Source organism: Halichoerus grypus, chromosome 3, assembly GCF_964656455.1.
Source record: "Halichoerus grypus chromosome 3, mHalGry1.hap1.1, whole genome shotgun sequence".
NCBI lineage: Eukaryota > Metazoa > Chordata > Mammalia > Carnivora > Phocidae > Halichoerus > Halichoerus grypus.
The window spans coordinates 180690524-180705888 of record NC_135714.1 but is presented as its reverse complement, the minus strand read 5'-3'; the positions used below and the strand labels follow the sequence as shown (position 1 = coordinate 180705888).

Below are 15365 nucleotides of genomic sequence, written 5' to 3'. Positions count from 1 at the left end.
CGAAATGGAAAATTTTATTAGAAAATACAACCTACCATGTCTGAATCGAGAATAAGTGGAAAATCTAAATAGACCAATTACTAGTAGGAAACTGAATCAGCAATCAAAAATCCCCCAACAAAGAAAAGCCCAAGACCAGATGGCTTCAAAGAATGAATTTTACCAAACATTTAAAGAATTAATGTCAATCCTTCTCAAACCTTTCCAAAAACTCTGAGAGAACACTCCCAAACTCATCTTACAAGGCAAGCATTACAATGGTACCAAAGCCAAAACAGGACATTACCAGAAAAAACTATAGGCCAATATCCGTGATGAACACAGATGCAAAAATTCTCAGTAAAATACTGGCAAACCAAATTTGGCAACACATTAAGCTCCTTCATAATGATCAAGTTTATTTATTTGAGAAAGACAGAGATTTATCCTTAAGATGCAAGGATGGTTTAATATATGCAAATCAATCAGTGTAATACATCACATTAATAAAATGAAAGAAAAAAATTATCTCTATAGATACAGAAAATGCATTTATCAAAATTCAACATCCACTTACGATAAAAACTCAACAAATCAGATACAAAAGGAACATACCTCAACAGAGTTAAGGCCATATATGACAAGCCCTCAGCTAACATCGTATTTAATGGTGAAAGGTTAAAAGCTTTTCCTTGAAGATCAGGAACAAGACAAGGGTGCCCAATCTCACCAATCCTATTCAACACAGTACTGGAAGTGCTAACCAGAACAATCAAGCAAGAAAAATAAGCATTAGAACTGCTGTCCCTATTTGCAAATGACATGATTTTATACAAAGAAAATCCTAAAGACTCCACCAAAAAAACTGCTGGATCTCATCAACAAATTCAGTGAAGTTGCAGGAAACAAAATTAACATGTAAAAATCAGCAACTTTCCTATAAACTAACAACAAATTATCTGAAAAAGAAAAAAGAAAATCCCATTTTCAAAAGCATCAAAAACAACATAAAGTACTTAGGAATAAAGTTAACCATGGGGGTGAAAGAGCTCTAGACTGAAAACTACAAGACACAGATGAAAGAAATCAAGACAAATAAATGTAAAGGTATCCTGTGTTCATGGACTAAATTAATTGGACAAATAAATATTGTTAAAATGTCCATACTACCCAAAGCAATATACAGATTCGATGAAATCCTTATCAAGATTCCAATGGCATTTTCTACTGAAGTAGAAAAAACACTCTTAAAATTTATAAGGAACCACAAAAGACCCCAAATAGCCAGAGCAATCTTGAGAAAGAACAAAGTGGGAGGCATCACACTTCCTGACTTCAAGCTGTATTAATGCTATAGTAACTGAAACAGTATCAAATATTATTAACAAATAGTGTCAACTAATATTTGATAAGGGAGCCAAGAACTCTCAATAAAGAGTTGCTTCAATAAATGTTGCTGGGAAAATTGGGTACTCATACATAAAAGAATGAAACTAGACCTTTACCTTACGCCACTCCCAGAACTTAATACAAAATGGATTAAAGACTTAAATGTAAGAGTAGAAACCATTAAACTCCTAGAAAAAAACACAGGAGAAAAGCTCTTTGACATGGATCTTAGCAATGATTTTTCAGATAATCACACCTAAAGCATAAGCCACAAATAAAAAATAAGCAAATGGGACTATATTAAAAAGTTCTGCACAGCAAAGAAATCATCAACAAAATGAAAAAGCAACATATCAATTGGGAAAAAAATATTTGCAAACCATATATCTAATAAGAGGTTAACATTCAAAAATATAAAACTCCTACAATAGCAAAAAAAAAAAAAAAATGAAAGAAAGAAAAGAAATCCAACTAAAAACTGGACAAAAGACCTGAAATAGACATTTTTCTAAAGAAAATATACAAATGGCCAACAGGCACATGAAAAGATGCTGAACATCACTAATCATTAGAGGAATGCAAATTAAAATCACAATGAGGTATTCTGATGCTATTAGAATTCTGGCGAGCATCAAAAAGAAGTAACAAATGCTGGCAAGGATGTGGAAAAAAGGGAACCCTTGTGCACTGATGGTGGGTTTGTAAACTGGTACTGCCACTACAGAAAATGTGGAGTTTTCTCAAAAAAATTAAAAACAGAATTACCAAGTGATCTAGCAATCCCACTTCTGGGAATATACCCGAAGTAAATGGAAACAGTATGTGTAAGAACTATCTGCACCCCATGGAAACAACCTAAGCGTCTATCGACAGATGAGTGAATAAAGATGTGGATGGAATAGAATATTATTCTATAATGGAATACTTCAGCTGTAATAAGGATGAAATCTGCCATTTGAAACAACATGGATGGACCTTGAGGGCATTACACTAAGTGAAATATGACAAAGGAAAATACTGTATGATCTTATATGTGAAACCAAAAAAATAAAAACTCATAGAAGAAATAATATTTGTGGTTACCAGAGGCAGGGGTGGGGCAGGGGAAATTGGGTGGAGGTGGTCAAATGGCACAAATTTCAGTTCCAAGATAAGTCAGGACTGGGATGTAATGTACAGTGGGATGATGACCCTAATCCTGCTCTGTGGCATATATGGAAGGTGTATGTGGCATATATTAAGAGTAAATTCTATGAGTTCTCACCACATGGAAAAATTTTTTTTTCTATTTTTTGTACCTATAGGAGATGATGGATGTTAACTAAACTTACTGTAGTTATCATTTCCTAATATATGTAAGTCAAATCATTATGCTGTACACCTTAAACTCATGCTGTATGTCAACTATACCTCAATATTACTGGCAAATAAAACAGAATGATGTATACAGACCACCAAAAGTAGGCATACTTGGAGATAAGCTAGCTTCAGAATTTCTACAAGAAAACTAGTTTTATGTCATAAGACGTTAGAAGTTCCTCCTTACTGGCAAAAAAACAAAAACAAAAACAAACCTGGTAACAAAGACACATTGAGTTTCCCGTGTTCTAAATTACCGTGGGGACCCTCAGCTTTACATCTTCTGGGGCCATGTTTTGGGGCTGGGATATAAGAAAGAGGAAACAAAAACAGGACTATGTAAATGGATGAGACACAAATCAGAAGGATAAAGAGAACTAAAACAGCAAAAAAGCTCATCATCTGCACAAAGTACTTACTGCTCTGGGTTACCATCACACCTTTCTTGAGAACACTGAACCTTATTTTTATAATCCACTGCAATTTCAATTTACGATATGAGGACTCTAAGAACCAACCCAAAGGACCACCATACCAAGTAACAAGCAGAGGTAAGGAAAACAGGTAGTTTACCACAGAAGGCTGCAATAACCACACAGACTTCCTTCCTATATATCACCATGACTGCTAAGAACCCACATCTTTGATAATGGCTCTGAGCTCAGCCAGTGGGAAGACAGAGGGAGTCTCCCCTAGAAAAAAATCAGGGTCAAATCCCATGAGGGTTGGAACAGGGTAAAGATGACGTCCAGGTTGGCAAGAAGACTCTACCTATCTTTGTTGGAGATGGCATGAGCCAAAAGGACTTGCAAAATCCAAGAAGCTCAGTACTGATTTAGGCTTTAAAAAAAAAAAAAAAAAACATTAAAAATCACATGTAGTGTATCTTTATTGTCACATTTGCTAACAAGAGGCACATCTTGTGTTCCAATTGTGAGATCCATATGCTCAGCACCACAGCACAAATCACAGTCTTCAACAACATCCCAAACATGCATCCTGTGGGAGTTAAAGACCGGAGCTGCCATCTGCCATTGCCAAGGACAGAAAGAAACAAACTGAATTCACTAACATCTTAGAGTTCCTTCTACAATGATTTTATTATAAATATGTTCTTCTGGAATAAACAAATATTGCATTCAAGACTATTTATCTGCAAACTTGTTCTAAAGTAATAAAGGAAGAGAAATGGAACCAGGAACCACTTAGAAATAGAGATAAGTAGCAAAGACACTTGCATGCCATGCTAAGCGCCTTTCCCCCAGAAGTAACAGGTTAACAGGGAATATCACATATCTCATTAGCCCATTCAATTAAAGTAAGCTTTGAGTTTGGTAATTTGCTCTTGTTCTGTAAACTGAACTGCTCCTCTCCTCAGTCCTAAGAAGTAGAATGGGAAGACAGTCTTCAGAGCCCAGCATCAACAAGAAAGATCTTGACTTTGTTAACTCTTTGCTCATGAACAAAACTGTTTGCTATTTGCCAGGAGCAATGTCAGAGTAGTCCTTCAGCACTCCAGCCAGATGTTCGTTGTGGGTCTTAAACCGTCGCTTTTTCTGTGAAGCTGGCTTTTTCCTCCTCTGAATAGGGGCCTACAAGAAAAGGTAAAAACAGAAACAGCTACTCAGAAGGGCTGAATAGCAAGGATTTACTAACGATGTGCAGAAACCTTTCTTCCTGCTAGGTGGCCCAGCTGCCCACGCCAACCCCCAACCACAGACGTGCACACTGCCACCGGGAATAACGGGGCTGGCACAAGAAACTCCCCAGAACGATTCTCGATACTTAGGTTTAAAAATACATCCACCATTACCAATAAAAAAAGATCTGAAGTAAATAAGGCAAAATACCTAAATACAGCAAAACTGGGAAGTGGCTACGCACACAAAGATTTGTTAAATATTATTCTCCACTCTTTTCTGTGTCCTTGAAATTTAAAATCACATTTTTAAAAGAAAGTCAACAGGGGCGCCTGGGTGGCTCAGTTGGTTGAGCGACTGCCTTCAGCTCAGGTCATGATCCTGGAGTCCCGGGATCGAGTCCCACATCGGGCTCCCTGCTCGGCGGGGAGTCTGCTTCTCCCTCTCCCGCTCCCCCCTCTTGTGCTCTCTCTCTCTCTCAAATAAATAAATAAAATCTTTAAAAAAAAAATAAATAAAAGAAAGTCAACAAACTAAGCAACGATAGGAGAAAATAACTCATAAAAAAGTGCTGCAATTACACTAATTCATGGAGATCACTGGGCAATAAATCCAACCTTTTAGGGAGTCCTACAAATTCACTGAATAAAACACACACACACACAAAATCCCAAAGAAGGCAAGCTACAAAGACTGACGGTAGACATGGGAAAGGGGGAGGAGCAGAGCAGCTACAGTTAGGGTGTTGGTGAATTATTCCCCAAATGGGTTTGTCCTTGGACTACAGACAACTGATTAGCTGGCAGAAGGCAATTCACAAGTCATCTTTCCATTACAAACCCCTCCTTTGATCGGGCTTTGGGACTATACAGTATCTGGTTCCTAAAGAATCTGAAAGTGAACAAGGACAACAATGTGATCAGGGCTGAGGCGGAGCCAGGGACCAAGACCACAGGGAGCAAGGGGGAGGGGAGCACAATTAAGGTCTTAAAGGCCAAGATGACGAAGCAAGCTCCTTTTAGAAACTGGGAGGGCAACATGTGGGCACTAGAAAATGCTGGGTATGACTCGACCTTAAGAGTAGTCCCTGCTAAGACAGGGGCTGGAGGGGTAATGAGGAAAGTTCTCACATGCCTGGGCCGCAGCACCCGGGAACAGAGATCCACTGGCCCCCCATAATCAGACATGATCTGGTTTGCATCTGACCAAGATCACTGATTAGGACACTGAGAAAAAACTGGAAGAGAGAACCAACTACCCGCTCTTCAGAGAGAACAGGAAGCAGGCTCACAGTTCAAAGAACAGAGGATTACTTTTTTTTTTTTCCTCAAGAGACTACATACCACTTTCTTTGGTCCGGATTCCTGCATGGAAGAAATACCCTGTCGCTTCAGATATTCTTCAATTTTCTCCTCATCCATTGAATCCACAGTGACGCTCCTCCAGAGTTTCTGAAACTCTGCCAACAAGATAGTAGTGATTTTACAACAGATGTTTACAAGCTATAGCATTTGTGATAAAAATCCAGGCCTCGCTATTATCTCCTCTGGTCTAAAATTGCACACCTAAGATTTCATTATAAAATCAAAGGAAGTAAGACAAGAACACTCAAATGCTGGACTGTGAGTAGCAGAAGGGGCTGGGAACAGTAGTGTTCTTCTCTGAGGCCGGTAATGAAGGGCTGTATCCCTGAAAACTCCCTGAAGCTGACATTCTCCTTTTAGTCCAAAAAGCAGTTCTCTCCAATGAAACAGTTAAAAATTCCTGTTCAACCCCTGAGCTCAGGATACTCCATTTCCTCTCCCTATCAGTAAAAAGAAACATGAAAGGAGATAGGGAATCAAAGTTTTATATGGGGTAAGAAGCTATAACAGTTCATTAACAAGAGAGACTTTTGAAACCAAAAAACCTGGAGATGGGGGACCAAGAGGTCATAAAGACTCTTGAAGAGTTTGGCTCAGTTATTTTACAGAATGGCCTTCACTTTGGGGTTGTCTAGTATTTCCTCATGATTATATTGAAGTTATACATTTTTGGCAAGAATATCACAGAAATGACGCGCCCTTCGCAGTGCAAAGGGTACATGATGTCAACGTCTTATTACTGAGGCTGATAAACTGATCGCCGGTGGAGCTGGTATCTGTCAGATTTCTCCACCATGAAGCTATTATTTTTCCCTTTGTAATTAATGAGGACCTTATGGGGAAATCTACTGAGACTAAGCAAATACTCCACTTCTCATCACACTTTTTGCTAACTTTAGCATCCACTGATAGCTCCTGCCTATAATTATTACTTGTGGGTCTGCCTATTGGCAAATTATTTCCATCATTCCTTCCAGATGTGTAAATTAGAATTCTACTGTAAGGAAGGACTATTCTTTCTCCATTTATTCAGTTGTTATTTGATGTAGTATGGACTCATGGATACTTATTTACCGGATTAGAATCGATTGCTATCATTGTTATTCAAACTTGCTGGCTCTGGTTATTCAGAGCCCCTTCAGACTGTTCCTGTATCTTTTTTACTTGCTTTCCTTTTTCTTTTTTTTGTTGAGCACTTACTTTCTAGTACCAAAAGATGTTCCAAGCTCATCTTATATTTCCCCAAACTTGGAATCAACCATTTCGTCAAGGAGTCCGGACTGCATTTATTGGAGAATGTTATCTAGAAACCAAGATCTGAACGCTCTATTTTCTTTTTCTGTCAGTTTGGTTTTTGGCTTTTCTGTTTTCTGAAAATAGCAAATGATTAGGGGATATCAAATTTAAAAGCAGATGGATTTATTTTGGCAGAAGATCTCCAAGTATCATGAAAGTCAGGCATGCTCTAAACTATAGTAAATAAAGTAAGAACAGATTTAGAAATCTCCTAACAGAAAAGAAAAACAAGCTAGAATTTACAAATTCAGATTGGATCCTCTGAATTGAAGAGATCCCTGTCCCACTTAAGCTAACAATGAAAACTGTGTAACAAAGTATGCCAGCAAAGGAAAGGAAATAAGCAAACTCATTAAAGAGATTTTATGTAAATTCCTAAATAACTCATTCACGTTTTGGCTATGCCCAGATCTTTCCTGTGAAACGCAAAATTAGCAGACTCGTACAGTACAGCCTGGGAACCAGATGGCCTGGGTGTGAATCCAGACACTCCATTTACTACGTAACACGGGGCAAGTCACTTAACCCCTCTGCCTCAGTTTCCTGATCTGCAAAACAGGGATAATACCACCAGTCTCACAGAGCTGTAGACATTAGAGTTAATGTATGTATTTCCCACAAAGAAAAAAACTATACCTGTTATAGTTATCATCATCATCTGACCTCTATCATCTCTTTTGGGTGCTAAGACCTCTAACGAAAGCAGTATAAAACACCTAAGAAAAGGGCTGGCTAACAGATATGGGGTGATCTCATTTATGTAAATTAGAAAAAACTAAAATTCTACAGATTTTTTTTTTTTTTTTGCTTCTTCCATCCCTGTGGTGTCCTTTATTTTTTTAATTTATTTTTTTAATTTTATGATGTTATGTTAGTCACCATACATCATTGGTTTTTGATGTGGTGATCCACGATCCGTTGTTTTCGTATAACACCCAGTGCTCCATGCAGTATGTGCCCTCCTTAATACCCATCACCGGGCTAACCAATCCCCCCTCCCCCCTCCCCTCTAAAACCCTGTTTGTTTCTCAGAGTCCATAGTCTCTCATGGTTCATCTCTCCCTCCAATTCCCCCTCCCCATTTTTCCCTTCCTTTTCCTAATGTCCTCCATGTTATTCCTTATGTTCCACAAATAAGTGAAACCATATGATAATTGACTTTCTCTGCTTGACTTATTTCACTTAGCATAATGTCCTCCAGTCCCATCCATGTTGATGTAAAAGTTGGGTATTCATCTTTTCTGATGGCTGAGTAATATTCCATTGTATATATGGACCACATCTTCTTTATCCATTCATCTGCTGAAGGGCATCTCGGCTCTTTCCACAGTTTGGCTATTGCGGACATTGCTGCTATGAACATTGGGGTGCATATGGCCCTTCTTTTCACTACATCAAAAATTCTACAGATTTTTTAAGATTTATTTTAGAGAGCACGCATGCAAGAGCATGAGCAGGGGGGTGGTACAGAGGGAAAGGAAGAGGGAGAGAAGCAGAGTCCCTGCTGAGCAAGGAGCCCGATACAAACACACATACATAAATAATATCTTTTGGGGGGTAGGGAGGAACAGGGTTAAGGTTTTGTTTGAGTAGTTTCTAGCCATCACCATGCTTGATCTGGAGAGGCAAGCAAGGGAGAGAAAATTCTTGGGCCCATTTTAGAGTCTAAGGCGGTGAGGCTCAAGTGGGCTCCAGGCAGGGTCAAGGTCACAGCTAGTAGAGAAGACAGCTCTGAAGCCGCTTCGTGAAGCTGTGTCCCAGGCAACAGCGGGCCCCAGGCCTGCCTCACACAGTCATGCACAGAGAAGTGTGTCCCAGCCTGGGTGGGGATATGGCAGACCCCTCCCACCCCACCTGGCCTGCGCCCTCTTAGCTGTACCATTCCCGGTCCCCTTGGGAGCCCACCACCCAACAGGAGTGGAGATGGTAGCTCCCTGTGCACCAGTGTGGCAGCCTCACCAATTGGCCTTCACTGCCTTGATGGCACTCACAAGGTTCTGGGCCAGGCAGATACCAAAGATCTGGAGGAGCGCGATGCCCACAAAGACCCCATGCAGCCTTTAGTGCGGATGGAGCCCTGCTGCTCCAGCCCCAGTGTGAGCTATCGTGGCCACACTGGGTGTTGAGGACATCTTCTGCTGGGTCCCTGGCGCAGCAGGAGAAGGGGACCCCGCAGCGCTCCTGGCTCAGGTTCAAGTCAGTGCAGTTGAAATACAGATTGAGGGGCCAACCATTAGGCCCTCGGGCTCCACAGCAAAACCACTATTCCTGAGCAAAGAGATTCCTGACATTGTTATTGATGGAAGAAACTGAGCTGGTCTTGAATCCAGTCCTTGCATATGAAGGCCAGGATCCCTGTTGCCAGCTCCAGGAAGAAAATGAGGCTGAGAAACACGGAGAAAAGCTTGAGCAGGAAGGTGTTCTCCCACAGAGCCCCAATGCCGCTGTCAAAGCCCAGCACTGACACAACACCTCCAACCGCTTCCAACAGCCACACGGGCTCAAGGCCTCCCAGATCTGTCAGTGCTGAGATGTTGCAGAGAACGCCCTTCTCAGCCCAGGCCCAGAGGCCAATGGCCAGGAACAGGGCTCCCAGCACCCAGAAGACAATGTTGAAGCCAAAAAGGCAGTATTTCCCACAGCAGCCGACCTCAGGTTCCTGGAAGTGCAGGTGCTAGCCCGGCATGGTGAGCAGCCACCCACTGGCCCAGAAACCAGAGCTGGGGTCAGGCCAGCCCTCCAAGGGCCACCCTGGGCTAGAGCTCCCCAGGCTATACCACATCCTCGTTATCCATTCATCAGTCAATGGACACTTGGGCTGCTTCCGTATCTTGGCAATTGTAAAAATGCTGCTATAAACAGAGGGGTGCATGTATCCTCTGGGTAAATACCCAGTAGTTCGACTGCTGGATGCGAGCATAGTTCTATTTTTAACTTTCTGATGAACATCCATACTGCCTTCCACAGGGGCTATACATTACTTTTAACCCATGTCTTCATATTTAAAGTGAGTTTCTTATAGAAAGTATATACCAGGGTCTTGCTTTTGTATCTAATCTGAAAATCTGTGTCTTAATTATTATGTTTAGACAATTTACATCTGTCTCAATTATTATGTTTGAACAATTTAACAGTGAAAAGTATGTTAGATGATTTTGGATGTTTAAACAGATGAAAGTCTTAATTAGTATGTTTAAATGATTTACATTTAACACAATTATTAAGAATGGCTGGAATAAAATCTATCATCTTACCACTTCTATTCCATGTACTCCTTGTTTTTTTCCTTCTGTTCAGTGTTCATTTGAATTAAGTGAGTGTATTTTTTCTGATTACATTTTCTATCTGTTATTGGCACATTATACTTTTTTACTGAGATATGACTGACACAACACTGTATTAGGTTTAGTTATAGAACACAATGATTGGATATATGTATATATAAAAAACAATTACCAAAGTAATTTAACACTCATCACCACACAATTACAATTTTTTTTTTAAGATTTTACTTATTTGAGAGAGAGCGCTCGCGCACGCACACAAAGGGAGAAGCAGACTCCCCAATGAGCAGAGAGCCTGATGCGGGGCTCGATCCCAGGACCCCGAGATCATGATGTGGGCTAAGATGCTTAGCCGACTGAGCCACCCAGGTGCCCCTACAGTTACAATTTTTTCCCTGTGATGAGAACTTTTAAGATCTACTCTCTTTCAAATGTATAATACAGTATTTTTAACTATAGTTACTTCTTTTTCGAAAACAATGGTTTTAGTAGTTGTCCTAGGGTTTATAATACACGTTTAATTAATCAGAGCCTAGCTGGCAAGTAAATTATACCAGTTCACATATAATGTAAAAATGCTATAATTGTGGGGCACCTCGGTGACTCGGTTAAGCATCTGACTTTTGATTTTGGCTCAGGTCAAGATCTCAGGGTCATGAGACTGAGCCCCATGTTGGGTTCCATGTTCGGTGGGTGGGGAGTCTGCATGAGATTCTCTCCTTTGCCCCCCGCCCCACTCCCACACACTCTCTAAAATAAATAAATCTTTATTTATTTATTTTTTTTTTAAAGATTTTTTATTTATTTATTTGAGAGAGAGAATGAGATAGAGAGAGAGCACGAGCAGGGGGAGGGTCAGAGGGAGAAGCAGACTCCCTGCTGAGCAGGGAGCCCGATGCGGGACTTGATCCCGGGACTCCAGGATCATGACCTGAGCCGAAGGCAGTCGCTTAACCAACTGAGCCACCCAGGCGCCCCAATAAATAAATCTTTAAAAATAAAAATTTTTAGGGGCACCTGGGTGGCTCAGTTGTTAAGTGTCTGCCTTTGGCTCAGGTCCTGATCCCAGGGTCCTGGGATCGAGCCCCACATCAGGCTCCCTGCTGAGCTGGAAGCCTGCTTCTCCCTCTCCCACTCCCCCTTCTTGTGTGCCCTCTCTCACGGATTGTCAAATAAATAAATAAAATCTTTAAAAAAAATAAAAATAAAAATTTTTAAAAACATGTTATAATAGTATCCTTCTCTGACCTTTGAGCTGTCATAAATTTTACTTTTATATTTGCTGTAAACATAAAATATATTTTAATACTTCTTTATAATCAGTTATCCTTCTTTTTTCTTTTTTAAGATTTTATTTATTTCAGAGAGAGCACAAGCGGGAGGGGAGGTGCAGAGGGAGAAGCAGACTCCCCGCTGAGCAAGGAGCCCCATGTGGGGCTCGATCCCAGGACCCTGAGATCATGACCTGAGCCGAAGGCAGATGCTTAACCAACTGAGCCACCCAGATGCCCCTTTTCTTTTTTCTTAAGTAGGCTCTATACATGGAGCCCAATGTGAGGCTTGAACTCATGACCCTGAGATCAAGATCTGAGCTGAAATCAAGAGTCGGAGACTTAACCAACTGAACCACCCAGGTGCCCCTTGAGCTCAAAGCAATTAATAAGAAAAAATTTTTAGTATACTTTTAAATGTTTTAATTAGAAAAACACGAATTTTATATTCACCCGCTACAACACACCTACTTATCTGTATAGATCCAAGTTACTATCTAGAATCACATCCCTTTTGCCTGAAAGAATTTCCTTATTGAATCTGGTAATGCAGGTCTTATGATAATGACTTATCTCAGTTTCTCTGGTACCATGAGAATATTACTCTGAAATTCTCCTTCATTTTTAAAAGACTGGTTTTAGGGTGCCTGGGTGGCTCAGTCGGTTAAGCCTCTGCCTTTGGCTCAGGTCATAATCTTGGGGTCCTGGGATAGAACCCCACGTCACACTCCCTGCTCAGTGGGGAGTCGCTTGTCCCTCTCCTTGTGCCCCTCCCCCCACCCTCTCATTCTCTAAAATAAATAAAATCCTTAAAAAAAAATTGGTTTTGCTGGGTACAGAATTCTAGGTTGAAAGTTCTTCCCTTTTGCGGTGCCTGGGTGTCTAAGATGGTTAAGCATCGGATATGACCCGAGCCAAAGGCAGATGCCCAACCAACTGAGCTACCCAGGTGCTCCTACCTTCAGTATTTTCTCATCATCATCAACTTTCAGCAGTTTGAATATAAATGCCTGGGTGCTTTTCTTGTCATTTGTTTTGGAGGATTATCTTGCCTCATTCTCTGAGCTTCTAGGATCTTTGGTGCAGTGTCTACCATTAGTTTTTCAAAATCCTTGGCCATTATTTCTTCTGCCCTATTCTCTTTCTCTTCTCCTTCTGGGATTTAAATTATACATTCTGACCATGTGATATTATCTTGTAGCTTCCTCTCTGCATTTTAGTTTAGATAATTTGCACAGGCCTATGTTCAAGTTTACTGGTTCTTCCTTTGGTTATGCCAAGTATACTGATGAGCTTATTGAAGGCATTCTTTGTCTATTACTGTGTTTTTCACTACTAAAATTTTCATTTGGGGGCACCTGGGTGGCTCAGTCAGTTAAGCGGCTGCCTTCAGTTCAGGTCATAGCCTTGGGGTTCTGAGATCAAGCCCCACATTGGGCTCCCTGCTCAGCGGGGAGTCTGCTTCTCCCTCTCCCTCTGTGCTCTCCTCTCTCTCTCTCAAATAAAAAAAAATCTTAAAAATAATTTTCATTTGATTTTCTTATAATGTCTACCTCTGAAATATCCTATACAATCGTGCATGTTGCCTGCCTTTTCTACCAGAGGCCTTAACATATAAATCATAGTTATCTTAAATTCCATGTCTAACAATTTCCAGTACCTGTGTCCCACGAATTTTGTTAATTCCCTTGTCTCAATACTCTATCGCTTTTCTCCTTGTTTTTATGCCTGATACACACACACACACAAATATATACTGAACGCAGGATATCCTCTGTAGGACAACTGAGACTGAGATAAACAGTCTTTGTGTCTGGATATGACCCTATCTTTCCTTATGCTAGGCCTTTAGGGTGTGGATGTAGCCATTCTATTGTCAGAACAGGAGCTTGGTTTGGAATCTGCTGCTGCTGTGGATACCTATAATGCACCACAGGCTTCAAACTGCTCTAGCCACACCTTGTGTTTAGGGTAGAGGCTTGTTTGCCAGAGAGTTTTTCTCAGTGTCTACTCAACCTACAGTTTTAGGTCTTCCATTTAGCATGCATCTCATACAGTCTCTCTGCCTCCAAGTTCCTGCAACTCTCACAGAACTCCATTGTTACCCATTACTCTACATCTGTTAGCCTGGTATGGAGTGGGAGTTCTCTGAAATTCTGACTAAGCCGTGGTGACAGTCAAGTACTATGTTCTTGGTATCTGGCATATGGCCTTCTCAATGTTCCTGCCCATCCCCCTTGTGCTGAAGTCCTGGGCCCAGCACATGTTCCTGCCCCTTCCCCAGGGGTGGAAGGTTTTCTTTCTGTTCCATTCCCCCTGCAGGTTAGGGTTTCTGTCTCACCGCAGAGAGGCAGGAAGAAGCTTCAGACAGGGCTTCATGGTCTTTCCTGAAGCATCTACCATTGCCCCCCTGCAGGCCTGCCCAATGAGGACAGTACCCAGTCCTATCCTCTCTTTTTTATAAGCATCCAGTGAAGTCTGTGGAAGAAAGCCTACAAGTAGGTATGAATTCCCTCCCATGTGTTCTCAGCTCCCAAGGATTCTGTATCTTCTTGCTAGTCCAATTTAAGCCTTTAGCAGTTCATTAAAAATTTTAGGGGCACCTGGGTGGCTCAGTCAGTTACGTGTCTGCCTTCGGCTCAGGTCATGATCCCAGAGTTCTGGGATCAAGCACCACGTGGGGCTCCCTGCTCAGCGGGGAGCCTGCTTCTCCCTCTGCCCCTTCCCCCACTCATGCTCGCTCGTGCTCTCTCTCTCTCAAATGAATGGATAAAATCTTTAGGGAAAAAAAAAATTTTTTTTAACTGAATTCTTCTGAGTGGTGTTCATTTTGTCTGTCCCACGTAAACAAGTACTTGCATCCCATCTTTTCTTGGAGGTGACTGTCTTTCCTTAGATTTCAGGTTAGGTGGTTGTCCTACAACCTCAGCTCTCTGATGGATTCAAGAAAACTATAAATTTGCAGCTGTTCAGGGTTTATTATTATTGCTGTATGAGTGCAACAATGCTCTGATCAGCTTTCTCCACTTTAAGTGTAAGCCAGAAGTCCCCATCTATCCACTTTTTTGGCTAAAGAACAATGTGATTAATGCAACTAGCTCTGCTCGGCTTATGTGAGAGAAAATAGCTTCAGGTCAAACTTCTAAGTCAGCAATAAAAACATCACTCTAATTCCAAGAAAGCACAAAATATTGGGGTTTTTTAAATATTTATTTATTTGAGAGAGAGAGAGAGAGAGACATAACAAGCAGGGAGAAGGGGTAGAGGGAGAAGCAGACTCCCCACTGAGCAGGGAGCCCAGAGTGGGACTTGATCCCAGGACCCAGGGATCATGACCCGAGCTGAAGGCAGACACTTAATCGACTGAGCCACTCAGGCACCCACAATATTGAGAGGTGCCTGGGTGGCTCAGTTGGTTAAGCATCTGACTTGATTTCAGCTCAGGTCATGATCTCAAGGTCGTGAGATCCAGCCGTGTCAGGTGCTTCGCTCAGTGGGGATTCTGCTGGAGATTCTCTCTCCTTCTCCTCTGCACCCCCTACTCACTCTAAAATAAATAAATCTGGGGCACCTGGGTGGCTCAGTCTGTTAAGTGTCTGCCTTCAGCTCAGGTCATGATCCCAGGGTCCTGGGATAGAGCCCCATGTCGGGTTCCCTGCTCAGCAGGGAGCCTGCTTCTCCCTCTCCTCCCTGCTTGTGCTCTTTCTTGCTATCTCTTTCTCTCTCAAATAAATAAATAAATAAATAAATAAATAAATAAATAAATAAGCAGATCTGGATTTT

At 41.3% G+C, this 15365-nt stretch overlaps 1 protein-coding gene and 1 pseudogene across 3 annotated transcripts in view; both read right to left on the bottom strand.

Annotated features, from left to right (window-relative positions):
- Window positions 1-3598: 3598 nt before the first annotated feature.
- GTF2E2 (general transcription factor IIE subunit 2) overlaps window positions 3599-15365 on the bottom strand; it is a 66887-nt gene continuing 55120 nt past the window's right edge. The window contains exons 7-8 of one of the 3 annotated variants that reach the window (XM_036107091.2): window positions 5711-5826; window positions 3599-4319 (exon numbers count right to left, since the gene is read on the bottom strand). In XM_036107091.2, coding sequence (XP_035962984.1) covers window positions 4203-4319; window positions 5711-5826 — 233 coding nt within the window. In that variant the 3' untranslated portion in view covers window positions 3599-4202. Of the gene's footprint in view, window positions 4320-5710; window positions 5827-6931; window positions 7102-15365 lie in introns of those variants that run through there. The other 2 variants (XR_013446639.1, XM_078069657.1) reach the window with 2 other exon arrangements.
- Window positions 8250-10715, bottom strand: LOC118545064 (tetraspanin-17 pseudogene; annotated as a pseudogene).